The sequence below is a fragment of the Microtus oregoni genome, unplaced genomic scaffold, assembly GCF_018167655.1.
Source record: "Microtus oregoni isolate MIOR12 unplaced genomic scaffold, Mior012 000013F_ref0000133, whole genome shotgun sequence".
Lineage (NCBI taxonomy): Eukaryota > Metazoa > Chordata > Mammalia > Rodentia > Cricetidae > Microtus > Microtus oregoni.
Window position 1 is genome coordinate 39,535,658 of NW_024543072.1, and position 25,574 is coordinate 39,561,231.

General features: G+C 38.1%; 1 protein-coding gene across 6 annotated transcripts in view; it reads right to left on the reverse strand.

The window, feature by feature from the left end:
• Cop1 (COP1 E3 ubiquitin ligase) overlaps window positions 1-24,682 on the reverse strand; it is a 122,918-nt gene extending 98,236 nt beyond the window's left edge. For 2 of the 6 annotated variants that reach the window (XM_041662936.1, XM_041662934.1), the window contains exons 1-6: window positions 23,965-24,682; window positions 16,481-16,540; window positions 10,137-10,237; window positions 4,285-4,349; window positions 3,427-3,546; window positions 2,394-2,462 (exon numbers count right to left, since the gene is read on the reverse strand). In XM_041662936.1, the coding sequence (XP_041518870.1) occupies window positions 2,394-2,462; window positions 3,427-3,546; window positions 4,285-4,349; window positions 10,137-10,237; window positions 16,481-16,540; window positions 23,965-24,398 (849 nt within the window). In that variant the 5' untranslated portion in view covers window positions 24,399-24,682. Of the gene's footprint in view, window positions 1-2,393; window positions 2,463-3,426; window positions 3,547-4,272; window positions 4,350-9,981; window positions 10,025-10,136; window positions 10,238-16,480; window positions 16,541-23,964 lie in introns of all 6 variants that reach the window. The other 4 variants (XM_041662935.1, XM_041662933.1, XM_041662938.1 and 1 more) reach the window with 3 other exon arrangements.
• Window positions 24,683-25,574: the final 892 nt, after the last annotated feature.

The window sequence follows — 25,574 nt, forward strand, 5'->3', positions numbered from 1 at the left end:
CATGCACAGATGAAACACCTCATGGGAAATGAAGTCTTTCATCTCAACCCACTAGGATCAGTTCTTCGGCCAGCACCTACTAAAACTGTGGTAGTGCTAACTTCTTAGTTTGCTAGTGAGAGTAAAAGACTCTGCCCTTTTGAGGTTTTATGGATATAAAAAAATTAATTGTTAACACTTGAAACTATACAGAAAAAAAGAAACTTAATATTGAATAAAAACTTTAAAATTTTCAGTATACGGAAAATTCTCAGACATTTCATTTAACTTCTTCCATCCTGATGGATGGATTATTCACTGTACTAACATGTTTAGTCATCAAGGCCTTTACAAATATCAAGTACTTTACAACTAACCAAATATCATTTAAAAGGAAGTATAAGTCTAAGACAAAAAGAAATACGTAAAATGACTGTAACACTATTTCATGCATTCGGTTTAATAAGTAAAGTAGGTAAGAAATATGAAAGCTAATCAGTTTTATAGATTAAAGTTTTAATTTTTCACCACAGGAACAGGAGACAGGAAGGTTCACAACGTACACACTGCATTTAAAACATCCACGAATCATATGTTTTCAGTTTTGTTACTTATAGTGATCCAAGGATCAGGGCTTCAATAACATCTAGGACTTGCTAGAAATGCACAGTCAGGGTCCAAAGATTCCCTTTAATTTAATAAAAAAAAAAAAAGAGAGAGAGAGAGAGAGAGAGAGAGAGAGAGAGAGATCGATCCTAGGGTGACTTGACTGAATGCAGAATGACCTCGTTAGCTTAGGTACTGTGTGTAGTGCTACAGAGATGGCAATCAAGAGTATTTGCTCCTCATGCAGAGAACCTAGGTTCAGTTTCTAGCAGCTAAGTGGCTCACAAGCATCTTTGAATTCAGTTCCAATGAAGCCCATCCTCCTCCTCTACCCTCCAAAAGCACCAAGCACACTTGTGGCACAATCACATACATGCAGGCAAACACTCACACAAATAAAATAAAAACTTTTTTAACTTTAAAGAAGCACTGTGCTCCACATCCCAGCACTCGGGAGGCAGAGGCAGGCGGATCTCTATGAGTTCACGGCCAGCCTGGTCTACAAGAGCTAGTTCCAGGACAGGAACCAAAAACCTACGGAGAAACCCTGTCTCGAAAAAAAAAAAAAAAGCACTGTGCTATAAAAATAATGTATATAAATGAATAACTGACCATTACCAGCTCTCTCACAAAAACCACCAAGAGACAAGTGACTGTTAAACATATAATAAAGATACTGTTTCTGTTACCATACAAAATAAAATTCCACAAAAGTTGGGATTAAAAGAGTATAGTCACAAACTATGGAAAGAGTGTTTAGCTATTTACACCAGCATATTCCAAATCTTATCTTAACAAAGCCAGAAGTTAGTAACAAGATGAATAACCAAAAAGGAAACTACTAAGATGATATAAAGTTCTATAAATATTACTAATAATTTTTTAATTTTCAAGTTAATGATCTAAAACATAGTATTAGGTAGATTACATATTTTAATGAGATCTTAAAAATAAAAATGTTAGAATTAGGAAGAAAACATATTTCAGAGTTTTTTTTATATGTGGTCAAGAGCACAGACTTGATCTTTACATATTATCTGTGTGTGTGTGTGTGTGTGTGTGTGTGTGTGTGTGTGTGTGAAATGACTGAGGAAATGTGTGTACTAAATTAGAACATTCTGGTTATAAATCAGTGAATACAAAATTGTTTTGGGTATCCTACATGACTTGAGACTTTGAAAATAGGTTTTAATTATTTTTTTCACGCACAATTTTCCACATCAAAAACTACAACTTTTCAAGTTTTATTTAAATCTTTCTGTTTTTGATGAAAATTCATGATGGCTCTATTTACTACTTTTTATAACTTTAAGATGAATCATTATGGTAAGTGCTATACACTGGAGTATTCACCAGGGTCTTCGTTATTGTATATAGTGGCAAATACTCTACCACTAAACTATATGCCTAGCCATTAAAGTAAGATCCACTGAAAACTATGTGGCATATACTTTCAAAAAGGGATCTTGAAAATAGTGAATTGTGCTGGGCACGGTGGCATGCACTTTTAATTTCAGCACTTATGATACTAAGGGAAGCAGATCACTACGGATCCAAGATCAGCCTGGTTAAGAGTCCCAGACCTGCCAGGGCTTCATAATAAGACCTTGCCAAAAAAAAAAAAAGAATACAACAACCACAAAAGAAATTGTAAGGTTTTTTTTTAATGACAAAGATTAGGACCCCCCCCACACCAAATTAAAGGCTTCTAAATAAAAATATTTAAATGTTTCAACCTAAAATGCTTATACACAAAAGGAACAAGAAATAACAGAAACTAAACATAAAGTAAACATGAAATAACATACCTCTCTCTTATTTCTCCTTGCAACCTTGAGGAATTCCATAAGGATCTGTAGTTGAGCTGCATGTGATTCCTAGAACATAAAGTTTTAACATTCCTTAACAAATACAAGCTCAGAGTTTTCACTAACAAACTGCATAACAAGTACTACAGATCTACTTAAATTAGTTTATTACTCCTATCTAATCAGTTTTCCCATCTGCTAATTGCAATTTCAAAAACCAAGATACTTTCTATAAAAAAAAAGAAACAAACAAAAACAAGAAATTTGTGCTCTGCATGTTAAAAAAAAAAAAAAAACCCACCATGTGTAGGTAATGGCTTCTTTTCCCCAACCAAACTCAGCAACATCAAGACAAAAATAACAATGGACTTAATATAGTTCCTAAAAATGAAAATGATTTTCCAGAATGTCTCATTTGCTAGGACAAGCATTAATAAATAGGAAGCTATCTCTACCTTTCAGAAACGTAGGCTCTCGTAAGACTGAGCCTCCTACCATTCAAAGGTGTTAATATGGGGCTCTGAACCCTCTGTCCTGTAAGGAGGAAGAGGCTCTGTCAATAGAATAGCTACCCTTAAGAATCCCTCTAAGGAACCCTTATTTGAAGCTTTGGTTTCTGTGATATGAAGCTGCTGTCTTCTTTTTATGGTAAACAGAAATACATTGCCAGGAAGTCATACAACACCTACTCACACACATATGAGAATTAATATAAATAAATTTTGACAAAGTTTGCTAAAAAGAAATTAAGTTTGAAAACACACACAAATAAAAATTATATATATAGCGGATCTCTGTGAGTTCGAGACCAGCCTGGTCTACAAGAGCTAGTTCCAGGACAGGCTCCATAAACCACAGAGAAACCCTGTCTCGAAAAACCAAAAAAAAAAAAAAAAAAAAAAAAAAAATTATATATATATATGTATATATGAGGATAGAGTACCCCAAACTAATAACTGAATGATGACTGTATTGATAAATAATGATTATGACCATGACATTTGGTATGTATCCTAAAATTCACACCACTTACTGCTTCCAGTTGTTTCTTCTTCTGCACTAGTAATTCCAACATGAGGTTGACATTGGCCAAATCAAGGTTATCCTGATCAGTTCCTAGCAAATCTTGAAATATTTGCCACCTATGCCCATTCTAAAATTAAAAAGAACATGGAAACTTAACACTGTTTTAGATTCTAAAGCAAACACTGAAGAAGTACTTTCTACAGCAAAAGCAAACTGCATTCTCATTCTTACTTCTCCCCAATTCGTGGAGCACAATTTAAACACTAACTCCACTTTTAATGAATATATAGCTAACAAGTATAAAAGGCACACAGAAGACAAATATTAAGTTGATATCTCTAAGTAATTAAGTATATTAATTTGACATGTCAAAACACTTGGATTTTCAGCCTTGCATTTGGTAAAATATTAATTTAATCACAGCTGTCTCAACAATTTGGGGCTAATCCTTTTAGTTAAGAAACTTTGCACAGCTTGTTCAAAATACCTTGACATATGACCTGTCACATGCTAGCTACAAATAAATCCTATCTAAGGTGATATACCACCAGGTCCTTCAAATGATGGTCAGTCTGGTAAACTACTACAGATAATACAGTTAAACAAGTTATTATTTACTTATTTAAGTATTCTTAAATAAACTTCTTTAAGAAAAGTCAATTATTTCTTAGGTATTAATATCTATTATCAAATAAAAACATTAAAATGAATTTAGTAGAAATAGGAGTAAGGGGGGGCTAAGAATATTGTTTAGTTCATAGGGCACTTGTCTACTATATACAAAGCCCTGGGCTCAATCACTAGTATTATAAAACGAATAAAAACAGTAATAGTAATAAGAGTTGAAACATACGCTGCTACTCACTGAGTGGTCCAATTTGAACCTCTTTTCCTCAAATCTTTGCTTCTGTTTGAGAATGAGTTCATTCACTGAAAACAAAATAAAAAAACACACAAAATTTGTATATTTGTTATATTTATCTTCTACTTGTTCTGTTCAGGTAGATTTTATCTTAACTTTACAGAGTCTCAAATTTAAATAAATATAAAGAAGAAATTGTTAGCTTTCTATTCTATTTTGAATTAGGAAAATATTTTCTATAACTGTTACAGGAAATTCTTTATAATTAATTCTATTACTGCAGGAAATTATTTATAATATATACCCCTCTTTTATATGTTTCTCAATACTAATACTACTGGTATCTGGAAGACATTATTTTTCACTGTGTGAGAACACATGGATTCGATGAGACAAGCACTGAAGATTTCACTTTGTTTTAACTTTTCTATAAATCTAAACATCTTGGAAGAGACTGATAATTAACTATTCAAAACCATTTCATTGTTCTTAGTAACAAGATTATTTTTCCAGAGCTGGAGAGATGGCTGAGAGGTTAAGAGCACTACCTGCTCTTCCAAAGGTCCTGAGTTCAATTCCCAGCAACCACATGTTGGCTCACAACCATCTGTAATGAAATCTGGTGCTCTCTTCTGGCCTGCAGGCATACATACAGGCAGAACACTGCATAAATAAATAAATAAATCTTTTTTTTTAAAGTGTCACTCATGTACCTGTTTTTTAAAAAAAAAATAAATCTCAGACTGCCATATATAACTTTCGGGGATGCCAAATCTCTTCTCGATCGTGTGACTAATCAAAGCCAAACTAGTGACTTTGTTCTTAGCCAGGAATTGAGGCGAAGTCAAAGTCACACAGTTTGATTTTGGTTTTCCAGACAAAGTCTTACTATGTACCAAGCTTGACTAGGGTTCCTGATGCTCCTACCTCAGCCAGGGTTATATGGATGCTACACACAGCCCAGAAACACACACATTCCTACTCAATGAGAGATGTGTTCTCTTTCAGATGAAAGAAAAAAATTTCTTTTTCTCTCTCCAGAAAGAGATGGTATCTAATACTTCTTAAAGCCATTTTGAAGTTCTGGGGTAACTATGTAATGGATCAAGGCAGATCCTCATGAAAGAAAAAAATTAATAATTATCAAGGAAGTGCTAAATAATTCTGGAAATTCTCTATAAATGAATATAATTTAAACAATGTTTAAGGGACTTTTACTTGTATTTGGGTTTTTTGTTGTTTTTTGTTTGTTCTTACAAACAAACATACTAATACCAAAAGAGCTGATAAATGGTGCTAGAAAATTCTATTACGATGCAGAAATTATTTGAGAAACAAATGGACCAAGACAGAGTTGATATTCAAGATGAAATGCTGAATATGGTCCACTACACAAATAAATCAAAATAGATTCCAAACCCACCTTGGGTTTGAAGCTTCAAAACTGAATGAAATGATCTACAGCCTCAAATAACTCAAACTAGCAAAGAGATACATATGGTGTAGTAGTTATAATATAATGGGCTAACTAATACTATCATTGATGTAGACTTACAGAGTACACGGGCCATCTAAAGGTCAAATAAGAATGGAGCCAAACTATGCATAGACTCTCTAGATATAAGGATGAATAAAAAAATACAGAAAAAAGTATGTATTTGCAAGTTGTGACCTACTCATGAAACATCAGAGGGTGGTTTTGTGAAGGTTTGTTAATAGGGCTAAGATTTAGAACCTGAATATTAATACATCAGTCTGGTTATAAAAAGTAGGAAACAGGCCGGGCAGTGGTGGCGCACGCCTTTAATCCCAGCAGGCAGAGGCAGGCGGATCTCTGTGAGTTCAAGACCAGCCTGGTCTACAAGAGCTAGTTCCAGGACAGGCTCCAAAAACCACAGAGAAACCCTGTCTCGAAAATCCAAAAAAAAAAAAAAAAAAAAAAAAAAGTAGGAAACAAACGCCTCATAAAATTCTTACAATCTGATAGAGAGTGAGAGAGAGAGAGAATCTGAAATAATACAATGAAGAATGAACAAGTAACAATAAACCAGAGTGGTGCTGGAGGATGGCTAATCAGTTAGGAGACTTTGCTTCACTTAGAGGGGACCACCTTCAGTTCCCAGCAACCGCATAGCAACTTATGACCACCAAAGCCTTTGTCTGGCCTCCTTGGCATATACTTGGTACACAGAAATATATGCAAACAAAAAGCTCATACACACATAATAAACCAATCTTTTAAAAAGAATAAGCTAAGTTTAATGTTTCAGTTACATTACATTATTAGCATTTAAATAAGAACTGTGACTTAAATAGTTACAATACTGTATGCTATTAAGTATCTTAAAAGTCTTACATGCCACTCTGATTCTTACCAACACATTACATCGTTTTTAAAGTTTACAAATTGCAAAACAGTTATAGAAAACAAAGGTTAAAATGAAAAAGAAAACACATTAATAGGTATGAAGTATTATAGCATACAGCACTATAGAAAGATTATATTATAAGAAAAAGGAAAAACAGGCATGGTGGCACAGGTTTATAAACACAGCAGCATTTGGGAGTACCACATCGTAAAATTAGAAGCACAAGGACAAGATGAACTGTACAAAAAAGAAAAGCACCTCAAACATTTTTAGCAAGGAAATAATGCAACTAAGCAAAATAAGCTTTAAACATTGACTCAGAACTTTTGTGTGGATACTGAAAATACTTGATTATTTTTCCCTCCAAAAACTATACTTCAAAGAAGGTGTTATGCACAATACCGGAGGAGAAAAGCAACTGTCAATCTTATGCCACTGTGAAACATTTGATCTATATTAATAGCCTGTCTAGCAAGACATATCTATCTCACCAGTACAAAAATGGAACAACCACTACGGGATTAACCATCCACTTTCTGATTGGATTTAATGACCAATCCACAAAATGAAACCATACCTGACACCACTGTCAGGCCTAAACCTGTGACTGGACAGGGACCTAAGTTCTAGAGGAGAACCTCCTACGATTATTCTGCTGAATGGACAAAGAATTACACTTAACTGTCAACTAATACAAGGCCACACATCTAAAACTATATGGGCACCACAAACTGGACTTGATGGGTATAAAAGAAAGAGGACACAGACTAGGTTAATAGGGAAAGAGGGGATAGATTTGGAAGGAATTGGGAGAAGGGTGAATATAGTCAAAATACAGTATATAAAATTTTCAAAGAATAAAAATTACTTTTTTAGCTAGGCAGTGGTAGGCCATGCATTCAATCCCAGCACTTGGGAGGCGGAGGCAAGTGGATCTCTGTGAGTTCGAGGTCAGTCTGGTCTACAGGGTGAGTTCCAGGGCAGGCACCAAAGCTATACAGAGAAACCCTGTCTCGAAAAACAACAACAACAACAACAAAAATTTAAATTATGCCTTTAATTAAACAGCAGTTTGGCTGTGAAATAAAAGAACTGATTTTTCTTTCTTACGTATATTTTACTTCTTATAGAATTTCTTTAAAAAATATCTTTTAGTTTTCACTTTAAAATGTGAATAAAGTGGAAGTCTCTTCAAATACAAGCTATATATGATTGACTATTTGGAATGCAACTTTTAACCAAGTCTTTTATATCTCTAATCAGATCTCAGAAAAATGACTGAGAAGAAAGGTAAAGTCTATATTACTTTACCCGAGTTACTCAACTTGTGTCTCAGTGTCATCATTTAAATAATAAGTATAATCATACTGTATGTCATAAGACATCATAAAGATTAAATTAAGCCATATCCATAAAGTATATCATATAGTGTCTGGAGCTCTGACTGCCTAAGAGTGGATGTATGTATGGGACAGACAGACAGACAAATGGGAAGAGGGGAGAGGGTAGGGAGTGAGAGAAGAGAATGAGGAGCAGGGAGAAGGGGAAGAAGAGAAAGAGAGAGAGAGAGAGAGAGAGAGAGAGAGAGAGAGAGACTCCCTGTGCAGCCATACTTAGAACTAAATTTAAAATCCCCCTACTTCATCCTCTGAAATGCTGGGAGATGACAGGTTTTCACCACCATACAGGTCTAAATATAGATTTTAATTTAGTAGAATCTATAAAAAGAGGTAGATTCATAACAAAACTAAGAAAAGTTAAATTACAAACTTTATAAACAAAGAAACATACAAGTCCTGAAAATGGTGGTGATACCTCAAGACTGAAGGGAGGAAAAAAAGGAGCTCTAAGAGTACTGGGGGTGTTATAGGTTTGGTCAATTTTCTTCCTTTTCCAGTCTGAGTAATATTCTACTTTGTATTTTATCCATTTGGCCTTCCATGGCTCCAGCTCCTGGAATAATGACCATAGGAATGTGCACATACAAATACTCCTGCGGAACTCTGCTTCCAATTTTTCTTGGTATCTACTTATAGTAAACTGTTGGATCAAGAAAATATTGTTTTAAGAAAACACCATACTGTATGTATTCCACTCCAAACATAACACACACAGCTTCTCCATGTCTTTGCTTTTCTTTACTAGCTAGCAGCCACTTTATTGAGTATATATCTATGCTTTTTGAGTTCCCTTTTTTATATTCTTTAGTTTGCTTTACATTTTCTGACTTACTACAAGGGATACCTAAAAAAGTAGAAGAACCGGGTCTAGGTTTTCACAGGGTAAGGTAGTGAGGTAGGCGGGAAGGACATGTGTAGTTGCCTGCTCTCTCCAGGCATGCCACTCTTCCAGTACCTCACATGCTCAGCAACGTGCATACCTCTGCACCGGACATCGTTTTGTTTCTTACAGAGGCTTTTCATTAAGTTGTAGAAACTGATTAAATCAATGGTCATTAAATCAACTGACCCTTCAGTTCCTCTCATCTCCCTGTTGATGAAGGTGAGCTTGAAGTTACAAACATCTACAAAGTAGCTAGTCCCCTGAGCAACCTAGAAGCTCCCAAACAGCAGACAATTCATTTTACCTGTTTTTCATAGGCAGTAGAACATTCTACATGGAACTAGTCATCCCCATGAATTATTTATGTTTATCATTAGTATATAAGATTAGTCTTAATATTTCTGCTGTGTTCTAACAGTCCTTAGTCCCTTAATTTGTATTGAAGTTAAACTGGGTCTGTAATTTTATGTTAAGAAATTTAGTGTGCAAAATTAGTACTAACTTATTTTAAGACAGGTCTACCTGAACCACACAGGGTTTGATATGGTTAGTCTCCCAGTGCTGGGTATGAACACATGCCACTACATCCAACTAAAGCCATTAATTTTTAAATTCACAGTTCGCACTTGACTACATTACTTCCAAGTTTTTACCACTTATAATTAAAGTTATACTACTATTCTTACATTTCCATATCAAATTCTTTATTTATATCTTCCTCCTCCAACTGGGAGACGACCTTTCCAATTCATACACTCTATACCCAGGAATATCCATCATCAGCATTTTTCTTCTCCTGTCAATCAACAATGACTGAGCACATGTCCTCCCTCCCCGTCAAACCTTTCCTTTGTTACTTCTCACTGCTAAACTGTCAGGAGAAACCTAGAAACACAGAATAAATTCTACTTACAGAGACACAAAGAGTTCTAGACCTTTGACAACTTCTTGAAACCTTACATTCTGTCCAAATATGTGCACAAAACTCTAAAGTGCATGTTGGGTTTTGCTTTTATGAAACTGAAAAATAACAAGAAATGGTACTAACCATGTATAGAGTCTATGCCATAGCCCAAGAAGATGAAAGCACCCTGGTGAGTAACAGAGAAAAACTTGCTTACTTCTGAGTCGGGATTTCTGAACAAACTATTGTCAGCATATATTTTGTGGAAAGAGTATAATAAAAATAATTTAAAGACTCACCCAAGAAATTAGGATAGAGATGGTCAATATTGTCCACAACATAATTACACTTGGGACATCTATTATTATTGTCCTCCAAACTCTGATGAATACACTTGTAGCTATTAGCATGGGGGAAGAAAAAACACAAACTTAATTATAACAATGAAGAAATTAACAAACTGGCCATAAAGAACTATCTATTAGTGTTCTCACTTTCAACGTAACTAATATAGCCAATTTATTACCACTTATATCTCTGTATAACAAAATACATAAAGCATTTATTGACTGAACAATATATAGAACTATTTCAAAATAAATTCAAAAAGTCCTATATATAGCATAAAAGACAAATGAGGACTAAGTTCTAGGTTTCGCATTTATACTATATTCTAGAAAAGCAAATGCTTATGGTCTAATGAATCTTGGGAGTACTTATATTACACAGAGCTCAAACAAAACTCTTAACTACTCAAGCAAAGACAAAAATCTAGTCAAGAAGAATGAGAAAATCATCACCTTCACTATATAACAAGTCATATTCGCTTCACAAGAACAAAAAAGTGATTCATAATTACATGTTAATTTTTACTAACAGGAATGGAAAAATAAAAGAAAATATAGTTATATTCCAGAAGACATAATCGTAAATAGCTGAATGAAATGAAACCAATACAACTTTCCTAAAAAGCATATGCAGAAAAAAACCTCAAAGTTTCATATTCTTTTTAATATGGTAAATTTTATTTATAGGCATTTATTATGAGGAAGCAACAGAGTTATCTAACAGCATCATGGCATCGTAATAGCAAACTATAATAGAAGCAACCTAAACTACACAAACTGAATAAATCTATAATTATCAAACCAATACAATGTATACTAGCAATAAAAATTACATTTTACCTATGTACTATACCATATATTATTTAAGAATGTGTTATATATATAATAAGTATTTCATATGTACTATACGAAATTTTCTTTCTTAAATTTTTGTGACATACTACTTTTTCAAAAATGCTAACTTTACTAGTACTCTATGTGTGATGCTGAGAAGCACATTCAAAAAATCAGAGGTAAGCCAAATCCAAAAAGAGGAACATGGGATGTACACACTCATATTTGGTTTCTAGCCATAAATAAAGGACATTGAGCCTATAATTCGTGATCCTAGAGAAGCTAAATAAGAAGGTGAACCCAAAGAAAAACATATAGGCATCCTCCTGAATATTAACCTTCATCAGGCGATGAAAGGAGACAGAGACAGAGACCCACATTGGAGCACCGGACAGAAATCTCAAGGTCCAAATCAGGAGCAGAAGGAGAGAGAGCACGAGCAAGGAACTCAGGACCGCGAGGGGTGCACCCACACACTGAGACAATGGGGATGTTCTATTGGGAACTCACCAAGGCCAGCTGGCCTGGGTCTGAAAAAGCATGGGATAAAACCGGACTCGCTGAACATAGTGGACACTGAGGACTACTGAGAACTCAAGAACAATGGCAATGGGTTTCTGATCCTACTGCACGTACTGGCTTTGGGGGAGCCTAGGCAGTTTGGATGCTCACCTTACTAGACCTGGATGGAGGTGGGTGGTCCTTGGACTTCCCACAGGGTAGGGAACCCTGATTGCTCTTTGGGCTGATGAGGGAGGGGGACATGATCAGGGGAGGGGGAGGGAAATGGGAGGCGGTGGCGGGGAGGAGGCAAAAATCTTTAATAAATAAATAAATTAATTTAAAAAAAGAATGTGTTATATATATAATATGTATTTCATATGTACTATACGAAATTTTCTTTCTTAAATTTTTGTGACATACTACTTTTTCAAAAATGCTAACTTTACTAGTACTCTGTGTGTGGTGCTGAGAAGCACATTCAAAAGATCCGAGGACAGCTTTGTGGAGAAGGTTCATTCCATCCACCTTTTCATAGCTTCTGAAGAGCCAACTCAGGCTGATAGATTTGCATTAACAACTGTATGGCTGATTTCCATACTTTTCCTTCAAGAAAGAAAGAAAGGCCTGTGATAGAGTCAAAAAGAATTGTCCTTGCTAATATGGAACTGACTTTTCATACTGGACTGGAAAATATCAATCTATACTAAAAGAATTAAGGTGCAGCAACTTACATACCACCATATAAAACTTAACTAACTATAGGTGACCTCTAACTCATTAAAGGCAAATATTTATTTTACTTTCCTCTTTGCCTTATAATCTAGTCTGACACCCTGAGTTAGAAATCAATAATGCATGAAGAAACAGATGTAACAAAGAAGAGAGAGGGAGATGCACCAAAGTTGCAGGGAAGAACTTTTAGTGGCACGACTTTGTTTTGGTGGAGTAGAACATGCTTTTTTGGGAGACACCAGCAAGGAGAGAAGGTTAGCTAGTTGTTACTCAACCCCTCTGAGCTAGCAGGTTTTCACCTCAGCCTTTGAATACTGAATCTATCTATAAATACAATGATAAATATTTAGTTAAAGCTACCTTTAGCAGCAACAATACAGCCAGTGCCTGCACGAACAGAATTCCCACCAGACCTGGCAGCACTGCCACATAAGCAGGCCAGAAACTGCAGAGTTGCCAATTACTGGCTGAAATAGCAGCAACTGTGCCAAAGATAAAACAACATAACATTGCTCTCAGAAGCCATTAAGTTATTAAAAAAAAATATGATTGCCACCTCTATATAAGTAATTAGTCAGGAAGGTCCCAAAGGTCCCAAAGACAATGCAGGCTGATGTTACTTCTCTTTACTGTCTACCAGACTAGATGATAGACAAGACCCTACTGCTGAAATATACCCCACACTTATGTCAAAGGACTTAAATCAAGCAAGAATTGTGCTAGAAGCTTTCTTCCTTCTCACTAACATTTATAGTAGTGAAAGCATTATGCAGATTTCTGGAGCAGAAGGGTCACCAAGAGTCTTACCCATCTGTGAACCTGGCAAGCTACAATAATTACCTCCCATGCAAGATGTGCCCATATGTGCCAATAGTAGCATATCTGTTATGGGAGTAACCAATTATTTTCTGATGAGGTTTAGGCTTGCTGCACAGTATGAATTCATGTCAGGCAGTATAAATCTGTTCAAGGAGGTTATTGAACCTAGGAGAGAATCTACCACTGCTGTTCTGCTATATGGATATGATGTCAAAATGCTTCCTAAATAATTGTTTATGCCCACATAGTAGTGCTTCTCTTTGTAATGGGCTATAGTTAACCAAAGACTAAAAATAAGTAACTTTTGAAAGGTCAGCCCAAAAAGGGGGGGGGGCATGTTTAATCCTCCCCACCCCAATCTTAAGGAACATGGAAGAAGAGAAAGCAGAGATGGGAAAGAAAGACTACTGTGAAATGCTGTCTCTCGGACATGACACAACTTTTGTAACCCAGATCTTACCACAGCAGAGGCTACTTACACAAGACCTCTAAAAGACTGGGTTCATCAGTAAACCATCACAAATGGGGGAGGGCCACATAAGTCCCTAAGTTTTTTCCAGGAACTATAGACAGTGGTCACCAGGGTGGGAGGCACAGATCATATTCAACAGTGTGGTAGCCCTGGTAAGCTGCCCTTGCTTATGCAAATAACTGCCTGTCTATGTTCACACAGGCACCCTTTAATAAATGCAGTTGGGCCACAGAAACAACAAAGACATGAGCGAAAGAAAAGGACTAGTAGGAGTGAGGAGGCTTGGTAGGAACAGGAGGGAGGTAAAAGAAGAATGTAATCATAATATATACATGTATGAAATTTTCAAATAATCAAATTAATCAATAAAAAATGAAAAACGACACACAAGTAGGAAGGGGACTTCTTGGTAAACATATTTGGTGGGAAGGAAGGGGATAAGAGTATATAATGAGTAGGGTATTATGATTACAGTACATTATTTATGTATGAATTGTGAAAGAATAAAATTTCAAAGAAAACTGAAAAATAACAAGGCAAAAGAAGTTCTGAAAAAGAGATATACTCATTCCTTAACAGTGAAAACTTCTGACAATGGAGAAAAAAGCAACTAAGAGATATTTACTTTCTGTAGCACAGCATTCTATACGACAAAAGTTGCTTTTCTAAATCAAGAATATATAGTGCCATAATTTTATTTTAATGGAGAACATAAATACTACAAATTAAGTAAATTAGCTTAATCTGAACTTCTTATCTAATCTAACCTTGAAACATCATACTCCAGATCAATGGCCTCACCCACTATTAACTCAAGGATATCTACCTGCCAAATGTCATGCCCACCCATTTTCAACATAAAATTATAGGCACAACTTCCAATATGGACTAAAGAAATATTAATGTTAATCTTACATGCTAACAGGACCCATAAATAATTCATGAATATGGCTGATCCCAAGTAGAATATGCTAGTTCTAATGGAAAAAATAAACAAATAAAGCCAGGTGTCTGCTGTTTGGGAGCTTCTAGGTTGCTCAGGGGACTAGCTACTTTGTAGATGTTTGTAACTTCAAGCTCACCTTCATCAACAGGGAGATGAGGGGAACTGAAGGGTCAGTTGATTTAATGACCATTGATTTAATCAGTTTCTACAACTTAATGAAAAGCCTCTGTAAGAAACAAAACGATGTCCGGTGCAGAGGTATGTACGTTGCTGAGCATGTGAGGTACTGGAAGAGTGGCATGCCTGGAGAGAGCAGGCAACTACACATGTCCTTCCCGCCTACCTCACTACCTTACCCTGTGAAAACCTAGACCCGGTTCTTACTTCCACCCTTTTAGGTATCCTTTGTAGTAAGTCAGCAAAAGTAAAACAACCAAAAAAAAAAAAAAAGGTGGATATCAAAAAGAATTGGAAGCAGAGTTCTGCAGAAATATTTCTATATGCATACTGTAACGGTGTGAATGAGAGTTCTTCTTAATGGCTCATATATTTGGCAATGTTTGGGGAAGCTGAGAGGTCCATCTTTGCCAGAGAAGTATATTACTGGTGGAGGGTTCTTAGTGTTTATAGTCTTTCCCACTTGTTGTTACCTCTCTCTACTTTGATTTGTATTTGAAGATGTGAGCTCTCAGTTTAACAATCCTGCCACCATGCCTGCTGCTTGCTGCCATGCTTCCCCACCACAATGCACTCCTTTCTCTCTGGATTGGGAAACTCTTGACTTTTCCATCGATAAGCTGTTTCTGATTATGCTGTTTTACCACAGCAACAGAAAAGTAACTAATACACATTCATGGTAACATTATTCATAAGCGTCAGGAGGTAGACTCAACCCAATCATCATAGATGGCTGAATGGATAAACAAAATGTCACCTGTACATGTAACAAAATACTATTCAAACTTGAAAAGGTAATTGTGTCACAATAGAACACAGAAGAATTCAAAGGACATTATGTGAAGTAAGTCACTCATAGAAAGACACATATGATCTGTGGTGGTTTGAAAGAAAATGGCCCCCAAAGGGGTTGCTCTAACAAGAGGTGTGGCTTTGTTGGAGTGAGTATGGCCTTGTTGAAGGGAATATGTCACTGTGGGGACAGGCTTTAAGGTTTCCTATTGCTCAAGATATGGCCCATTATCTCAGTAGACTTCCTGTTGCCTGCAAGAAGTAGAGCTCTCGTCTACCTGCATGCCACCATGCCCCTGCCATGATGATAATGTATGTACTGAACCTCTAAGACTGTAAGCAAGCCACCAATTAAATATTTCCCCTTTGTAAGAGTTGCCAAGATCACGGTGTCTCTTCACAGCAATTAAAACCCTAACTAAGACATGATATAAGTACACATATATGTGATATCTAGAAGTGGCAAACACAAACACAAAGCAGAATACTGGATTTTGTAAACTGCAGAGATGAAAAGTGAATCATTGTTTTAAAAAGTATAGAGTTTCAGTTTTGAAAAAAGAACAAGTCCTGGAGACTATACAATAACGAACAACCATAGCACAGCATAATTATCAAGATGGGTAAGACTGCAAAATAAATAGATCAAAATAACACAATATAGTCTAAAGACAACCTGTGAAGTATTAACAAAGACAGCATAGGATGTTTTAATCCACTCCATCCTTTTCCTAGGTTTGTGCCACCTGTTTTAAGGGTCCTCTCACCTTGCTTCCAAGTGAGTAATTGGTATCTTGTGCTTAATGACTGATTACCCACCTTAATTTTCTAAAACATCACCGTTTCTGCTAATAGGAAATAACCATAAGATTTTACAGCCTCTATTTCACAGATGTTATGTACTAAACACATTTTACATCTTGAACTGTCAAACCTATCAGTTGAAGAAACAATCTAAAATGAGTTTAAAGGGCATAACTTCTTGTTAGTTGCACTTATATTGAATGAAAACCATCTTACCAAAAGCTATGGCCACATTTTGTCATGTACGCTTCTTCAATCATATCAAAGCAGATGGGGCTACAAAGAAAAGAAAAAACCAATCACTAATAAATGTTTATTAAGGCAGAGTACTACACATTGTAAAGGGCTAGTGACCTAAAATCAACCAAATCAAATTTAATATATGGCTAAGAGTTAAGTATTCTAATTTTCTTAACAGACATTTACAGGACTATTAGTAAAAGTAACATACTCAAGCTGACCCAGGGAGCAATACATTCTAAACTAAGCGCAGTGAATACACTTAGATTATTCAAACATTAACACAGCCCATATATCCTGATGCTGTGAGTTAAATTTCAATTCTAATTCTCCTCTTCCATATTTTTCTACAGAAGATCAAAACAACACTCAAAATCCCTGCATTCTTTGCACTTAAGATTAGCCATAAAGGGGCTGGAGAGATGGCTCAGTGGTTAAGAGCATTGCCTGCTCTTCCAAAGGTCCTGAGTTCAATTCCCAGCAACCACATGGTGGCTCACAACCATCTGTAATGAGGTCTGGTGCCCTCTTCTGGCCTGCAGACACACACAAGACAGAATATTGTATACATAATAAATAAACATTAAAAAAAAAGAAACTGAGGAACTGTCTTAAAAAAAAAAAAGATTGGCCATAAAGAGTATGATGAATGGTATAAGGTTATCATTAGGTAGGACAAGTATCTTGAATGATCTAAATCATAATATGATAACTATGGTTAACACAAAGAAACTAAACATTTTAATTGGCTAGGACAGGATATTTTCAATGTTCCTACCACAAAGAAATGGTAAATCCCTAAGGTGATAGACATACCAAACTGTATTAATCCAACCATTACATATTATACACATGTACTGAAAAGCTGGACTCTAAGTACACAAAATAACTGTGTCAACTAAAAAAAATAAAGGGAGTTGGGGTGGCTCAGTTGGCAAAACATTTGCCTTACAAGCAAGAGGACCTGAGTTCCAGTCTTCAAAACCATGTAAATGTGTATGATTTGTGAACCAGGGAGGCAAAGACAGAATTCCTGGGGATCCCTGGGTGGCTAGTATAGTCTAATTGGTGAGCTCCCAGCCAATAACACTGTTTCAAATAAGGTGAAGAAAAATCCTAAAGATGAAAGTCCTCTGGCATGCTCCTGTTCACACACACACACAACCTCTCGAAAGGGCCCTATGGAAATATATTTTCAATTGTTATCTTCTTTTATTATGTACATGCATCCACCCACAGTGATTTTGCACATAGCCTCATACACACTAGGCATTCCTGATCTAAGATATGTCCCCAGCCAAAACAGAATTTTATTATACTTTTCTCTTTAGATTTATATAAACTTTGTCTTATATCATGTATGTAAACTACACATAAAAATCAAATCGGGGCTCTTACAAATGTGTATGTTTTAGTATTTAACTTTAATGATTTAATTTCTTTTTTGGATGGTGTGTAGTATATGCATGTGTGTATGTTCTTATGTCCGAATGCTAGCCCATCTGGATGAGTGTAGAGGTTAGAGGTGAGAGGTCAATGTTGGGATGTTTTCTTCAATAACTCAACCTTTTACATGGGGGCTAAAGGGAAGAGTAAGTCTCTCACTGAACTTTGGGTACACTTCTTCTGCAACATTGGCTAGTGAACTCCAAATTCATCTGTCTCCAACCCCTAGCACTGAGGTTACAGGTGTGTACACTGCCAACTCCACCTTTTGATGTGGATACGAACACAGGTCCTTATGCATATTCAGCAAGCACTTTATCTACTGAACTATACTCCCCAGTATGAATTAGTTTTTATTTTTTTATTTTTTCAGAGGCAGGGTTTTTGCACAGCCCTGGCTAGCTTGGAACTCAGAATGTAGATCAGGCTAGCATTGGAATTCGCATATATATACTTGTCTCCTCCCAAGTGCTGGGATTAAAAGATGTACACCCAGCTAAACTTGATTTTATCTGTGTGTGCAGGTCCTATGGCACATGTGCAGGTTAGAGGACTCAGCAGCTGGCTCTCCTTCTACTAAGGTTCCAGAACAGACTTTGGACTGGTTTATGCAGCAACTGTTTTATCCATCATGCCTCTTCACAGGATTCTCCATAGACTGTCACCAACAGCCAATTTTCCCACACAATAATAGCCAGTACTTTAGTGATGCCTCATCACTAAAAGATTTATTTAAAAGAGTCCATAATAGAACCAAACACCATTGTCACTAGGATCTTATGCCACCTTTAAACTTTACCATGTATTCTACAACTGATTTCAATTGTGGAATTCTAATTTTCTACATCTCAGAATCACCTATTCTTCATTCCTACAATTAGCTCAAAAAGAATGAAACAATTAATTCAAAATTATTAAGGATATTTTCTTTTATTTTGCCAAAACCTACATTCATGCTTTGAGGCAGGTTTTTGTTGTTGTTGTTGTTTTTGGCTTTTCAAGACCGGATTTCTCTGTGTAACAGCCCTGGCTGTCCTGCAACTCACTCTGTAGACTAGGCTAGCCTTGAACTCACAGAGATCTGCCTGCCTCTGCCCTGGCTGGAATTAAAGGCAGTACAGGTATTTTATGTTCACACATCTGCATGAAACGATAGCTACATCTAACCACAACTGTTATGGTACCATCAACTGTAACATACAAATCAATGCTTTAAAATGTCAAAAGGTAAAACAAGTAAAAGATAGTTAAATTTATTCTCAGAGAAACCTAATGAAGTTAGTTCACTTGCTTTTGAGGCCAACATCTAACTGGGGAGAACTTTCCTTTGACCATGTTACTCAGAAAACTAGATAAAAACAAACCACCTCTTTTATGCACTGAACACTAGTCAGCACAGGACTGGACCCTTGAGAGAAGGGAAACAAATGAACATATTTTTATGTGGACCCAGTTTATTGTGGCCTCATTCTTTTGCCTGAAAGCATTTTGTAGGTTGTCATAACACAAGCAGAACAACTAATCGAGCACTTAAGGAAGCACAAAGGGACATCAGAAAGAACTCTGGAACAGCCTCATAAGCTTTCTTCCCTGTTAGTAAGTGTGACTGTATTAACGGTCCAACTGCACAAGATCAGGAATAAAATGATGGAGCTATTGTTCAAACCCCAGGTGTCAGTAGATATCCTAGAAGAGACAGTAGAAGTAGTCCCAGCCTATCAGACACTAGGAAAGACTTAGTTCTTGAAACTTGCCTTCAAAGTGCTGCTTAATTTTAATTAAAAAAAGAAATCAAAAAGAGCAAACTGATCTTTAAGACAACAATGTCTACCACCAAAGTGTGTGTGTGTGTGTGTGTTCAGCCTATGGCATCATGCTAGGCACCCAAATGAAAACATAATCTATGAACAGGAGGGGAAACAGCCAATAAAGAAAACAGACTGATGACAAAAAAAATGTCTTAACAAGTATTACTAAAATAGTCAGTAGTTACAGGGAACCATAACCCAACACTGCCACTAGCAGCCTGCATTCCACCCTCAGGGACCTCCACTTAGATAAAGGCTGATTCTTGGCTCTGCAGCTACGGACACTTCAAGATGATCTAGAATTAAGCTAAGTCGGTGAGTTTACTAAATAATTGCTTAGACAGCCATATATGAAAAGGACGACATACATTTCCAAAACATGGGTGCAGTCTTCTGCAGAGAATTCTGCTTAGGTATGCCATTGTAACAGCTGTGTATGGGATCCTGTAACTTTCTATTTTACATCTTCAGAGGAGGTAATTTATGAGTTTTAAAGGTTAAGTAAGACATAGAATTTAAATTTAAAAATTAAGAAAAAAAATTATGAACTAGTTTGTACTTTATTATTCTTAAAAAACTCCCTTTTGGTTTTATGAGATCATCATTTAGATTTAGAGATTGAAAGTTGATATGGCAAAACCCAAGTCACCATGTAACACAGTTCATTTGCCGTGTTTAACATCCTTGCATGAGATGTCTTTAGGAAAAGACACTATCTTTCTAGGCAATTCTGACATAAGTTGCTGTTGAAGGTTCTTGGCTTTCATTTAGCAAGAAAAGCATACTAAATTCCAGAGTTAATGTACTGGGACTTCTCATGTCACCTTAATTTTCTTTGACATTTTATCCTGTGAAAATACCCACAACTTAATACTGTCAATCATTTATAAGATACATAAGACTACAAGCTATAAGTATCTAAAATGTCAATCAATCCTACAATTAAATGCAAACCTACTTTCAAATATGATAAAGCCAAGAGTGTTCCTGAAATTAGGTATGTGACTTTATTTTAAATAACTGTTCTCAAGTAGGGTTTGGATGGGGGTGGGGGCATGTCCTTATCTACTGCTGCCCACCCTAGCTTCCCATTATAATATGTCTTAGAATAGGGACAGCAAGGGGAGAAGTGGCTGGCTAAGGAGAAAAACATTAAAATGAAAACAGCGTCTTACCTCTAATCGAGCCCGTTTAGGAACCACTGGACAGTATGCTAGAACTCAGAGCTCAAGCTTTCTAAACACATAAGTGGAAGTGCTAAACTGAGACCCCAGATCGGATTTCTCATTTTGTCTCTTAGACATCCCACCTAAAACGGCAGGGGGAAATCATCATACTAGTGTTATAAAATAAGAAGAGTCTACATAACTCTTTACAACTACTCTAAGGATAAAATGAGACGTGAAATACAAATGTATCTTTTAAAAGGTGTTATCAATGAGTAAAGAATTAACATTATTTGAACTTAAACCTCATTTCGATATAAAAGATTACAGTAATTTGAATTGCCTCACAATCTGACACTGAGATATAGGAAAAGACAAAAACACCTAGAGACCAATTAGGAATAAAAAAGGGTTTTTAGGACTACCTAATACATATCCTACTCCAAGAGTCTGATCAAAATTAAACCTAGTTTAAGAACTGCAACATATACTCACTGATTAAGTCTTCTGAATAGCCAATCTCAACACACACAAAGAAAAGTAATAAATTAAGGTTCTTTGTGAAATATTTGGAATTTTAACTAAAAATATTCACTGAACATTTTCTCATTAGAATATAAAATATAATACTATACAACATAGGATAAGAGGGTAGGCTTAATTCTAATTATTTATTTTATGAGTGTGTATGGGTGTTTTTGCCTACAAGTATGTATGTGCACCACTTGTGTGCCTGGTGCCTACGAGACCTTCCTGAAAATGGAGTTACAGACAGTTGTGAGCAGCCATATGGGTGTTGGGAACAAGTCATCTGGGAGAATAACAAGTCATCTTAGCCACAAAGTCTCCTCTCAAGCTCCTAGGCACAATAATCTTTTTAAACAAACAGGTGATGAAGTAATAATTTAGTTCTACTCCTGAGCTGGTTAGTTTTAACTGTCAACATCACCTAGAACCCCCAGAATGTCCAGATCAGGCTGAGCACTGGCATGCCTGTGAGGGATTTCCTCCATTCTTAACGTTATAAGACAACCCAGCTCATTTGGGGCAGCAGCATCTGGTTAGAAGTGCTGAACTGTACAGGAGTGGAGAAAGTCAGCTAGGTCAGAGGCAAGAGAACAGGCAGCATGGAACATTCCTTTCTACTAGACTGCATTGTTCTCTCCACAATAATGAACTGTAACTGAAATTGTGAGCCCAATAAACCTTTTCTTCACTAAGGTGCTTGTAGTCAAGGTGTCTGACACAGCACAGAAATGAAACTAGGACACACCTAATAACAAACCTAGGGCCAACTGCTCCTCATCCACCTCCTGCTCCCTATACCACAGCCTGTATTACTCTCAGACAGATGGTTTAACAGTCAATGTCTAAGTTATCTGCAAAATAACTGATTAATACTCTGAGTTCCCACACATTTTACAATATTAAATGACCTAAGGATGATGGCATGTTTGTTTTCTCTATTTTTTGAATACTGAAATGCAAATAATGGCTAAAAACTTTTGCAAGCTGCCTGTTTTACCAGCTTCTACCTTATCATGTGACACTAGGCAGAGACAGGCAGATCTCTTGAGGTCAAGGCCAGCCTGGTCTACAGAGTGAGTTCCAAAATGGTCAGGGCTACACAGAGAACCCTGTCTCAAAAAAACAAAACAAACAACGAGAAATGCAACCATAAACTATTTAAATTGTGTACAAACAGTCATGTGTTTCAACAAGTGTTACTTCTAAACCTAAAGAAAAGCAGATACACAAATTATATTCCTGAAGAAGCAAGAGACTATAGCCAATATCTTTCTCAATAGCTACAATCTCTAACCCTATCGTATTTAATAACACCATCTTCAACTCTAAAGTGAACCAACTTCCCCAAGAATGACTATTCAAACCAACTTCCTACATCAAGTCAGTCAACAAAGTCCCTTCACAGGAGAGGCCCAGAAGTCTACCAATTTTTGAGCAGGAAAGGTTAACTAAGTTCTCTTAATCTTACAACTAGCATTTCAAATCCAATTAAAACTCAAAAATAATTTCAAAACAACCAGATTCATCTTTTTGCTTAAACCCCCCTTAGATGCCAAATGACTGAATTCTACTGTGTCATTCAAGATGTCAGCTGTGATGCAATGATACAGAAGTTCCACTATTTTATACAGTTCTCTTTTTTGTTTTGTTTTGTGTTGGGAGTTTTTCGGGGGGGTGGGGGGTCTTTTCAAAGCAGGGTTTCTCTGCGGCTTTGGGAACCTGTCCTGGAACTACCTTTTGTAGACCAGGCTGGCCTCGAACTCACAGAGATCTACCTGCCTCTGCCTCTAGGGTGCTGGGATTATAGACATGCACCACCACAGTTCTTTAATATTTCCGTTCATCACAGGAACACTAAGAAATGGGTTTCTCTCATTCCAATAGTTGGAACGTGAAATTAAATGGTCGTGAACAAATTTTGACTACATTATTATCAACAACAGAATTACAAGTGTTTTATCCACTCAAATAGAAGACATCTACATATTCCCACGCCTGGTGGGTACTTAAAAAGATCACTCTGTAAAACATCCACAACTGTGTTTCGAGCACCACCTACTGTATTTACAATACACAGGTGACAGGCAATTCTTTAACTCAGAATGTCGGGCAGTAAGTCTTCCTCTGAAAATCTAATTCACATGAACTACTCCAGACTGGTGCCTAATTCACTAAATGGTCAAAAAGCATTCACGATTCAAACTCCTGGCTCAAATATTTCCTTTTCTACTTAACCACTTCCTGGATCTCCACTTCCATCCTTAGGCAGTCCCTTAAATGTCTTCCGTTCCTGCATACCGGCAACCCACCTCAGCGTAATCATATTTTACCACTTTGCCTCGGGACCCCCGTCCACCTTCACCCCCCAACCAGGAACCTGTAACTCTGCAAACACTCAACTCCTCGACACCCCCAAGCTGCGCTCTTTATCAGGCCTCCCCACACCGGACCCGGCCAGCTTCAACAGTAGAAACTCATGGTCGAGGGTGCAGGGGCAGTTCTGCGAACCCACCAAACGAAGTCGTTGCTTTTGTCTTCGTAGGAGTTGTGGATCCCGTTGCAGAGCGGGGCGAGCAGAGGTCGCTTCCTGCTATTGCTGCTGCTGCTGCTGCTGCCCAGGCTGGTGCTGCTCCCTCCAACACCGGCGCTGGGCCTGGCCGCGCAGCTGAGCCGGGACAGGCCCGCGGACACCGCCCCGCCACCGCTGGCGCCGCCGCTGCCGGACACCGCGGCCGCCACCAGCACAGGCCGCCCCGGGCCGCCGAGGCCACCCGAGCCCGCGGCCGGAGCCGCCCCGCCGGACACCAGCGTCGCCGCCGAGGCCGCCGCGGAAGGCGGCGACGGAGACGAGGATAAGGACGAGGAGGCGGAAGTCACCGAAGAGGCCGCCGAGGAACCGGGGCTCGTCCCAGCGGAACCCGAGCCGGCCTGGCGGCTACCTGACATGATGCTTCCCTCCCTCCCTCCCTCCCTTGGTCCTGCGCTCTGAGGCGAGGGCCCGGTCGGACCGCGACCCTCCGCCGCCCCCGGCGCTCAGCCCCCGAGCATCCTGAGGACGCGCCGGGAGGTGGGCCGGGGGAACAATAAAGTTGGGCTCTCCACCGCCGCCCCGCCGCCGCGTCCTACGCGAGGGGGCGGGGGAAACTATCACATAAGAGATGCCATGACTGCCGAGGAAGCCGCCGGGGTAGCCAACCCGGGCGCGCCGAAGCGGCCGGGCTTGCGCACGAGCGGCGGAAGGGGCGGGGCACCCGGGGCAGCTGCGCACGCAGCGGCCGGCACTGGGCTCTGCCGGGAGGCCTAGCGTGTGGGCCTGCGCGGGGGAAGCTGATTCCGTTCCTGGCGCTGCAGCGGAATGGCCATTTGAATAGAGTCAAAGAGTGGAAGGGAGTGAAGTGGAGGGAGATGTAGCGGCCTTGGTCTGAAGGACCAGGGACTCTCGAAAAGCAGCTCCCCGAGCGGACGCTGACAGATTGCTCTGCTGGACCGGAGGCGGTGCGAATCAGTGGCGTCTGCGCGTGCGGATCCAAATTGGGACCTACTGAGATCGCTTGTCTTGGTCTCCTGAGCCTTCACGTTGTTGCCCAATGGCATGGCAGGTGGCAGGAATGTAATTTGTGTTTCTTCTTTTGTTTAGCTCCAGAAGGCCTACGAAAAGGAGCAGCAGGGGGCCAGCCAGGGCAGTGAAAGGGTAATGAGCCATGGGTTTCAAACATTTTATGGTACCGGAAATTATTTGACTTCTGTTCCCTTTGTCACTTATCTAAATTATCTGTAATAGTTTGTAAAGCCTCTTTGATAACTCCTGCTTTGTTATCATAGAAGGAACAAGCCTAGTTTCATACAAAATCCTCCCTGGAGAATGCAAACTAAACCTAATCTTTACTGGTTTGGGAGGACTACTTTTGCCAGAAGCATCTTCTGGACGTGGGGCATACAGGGGAGAATTCACAACGTCTAATGTCGCATCTGTCCGATGACTTATTTGTTGTAGGTCCATTTCCCCCTGATTAGGGACTGTTTGTTGCCTTGAGTACTATTTCAGCCCTATTCTGAGGAGAAACAGGCTTACAACAAAAAAGTCGTGAGATAGGTACAGACATTGTCCTTACCTTTCCTGTC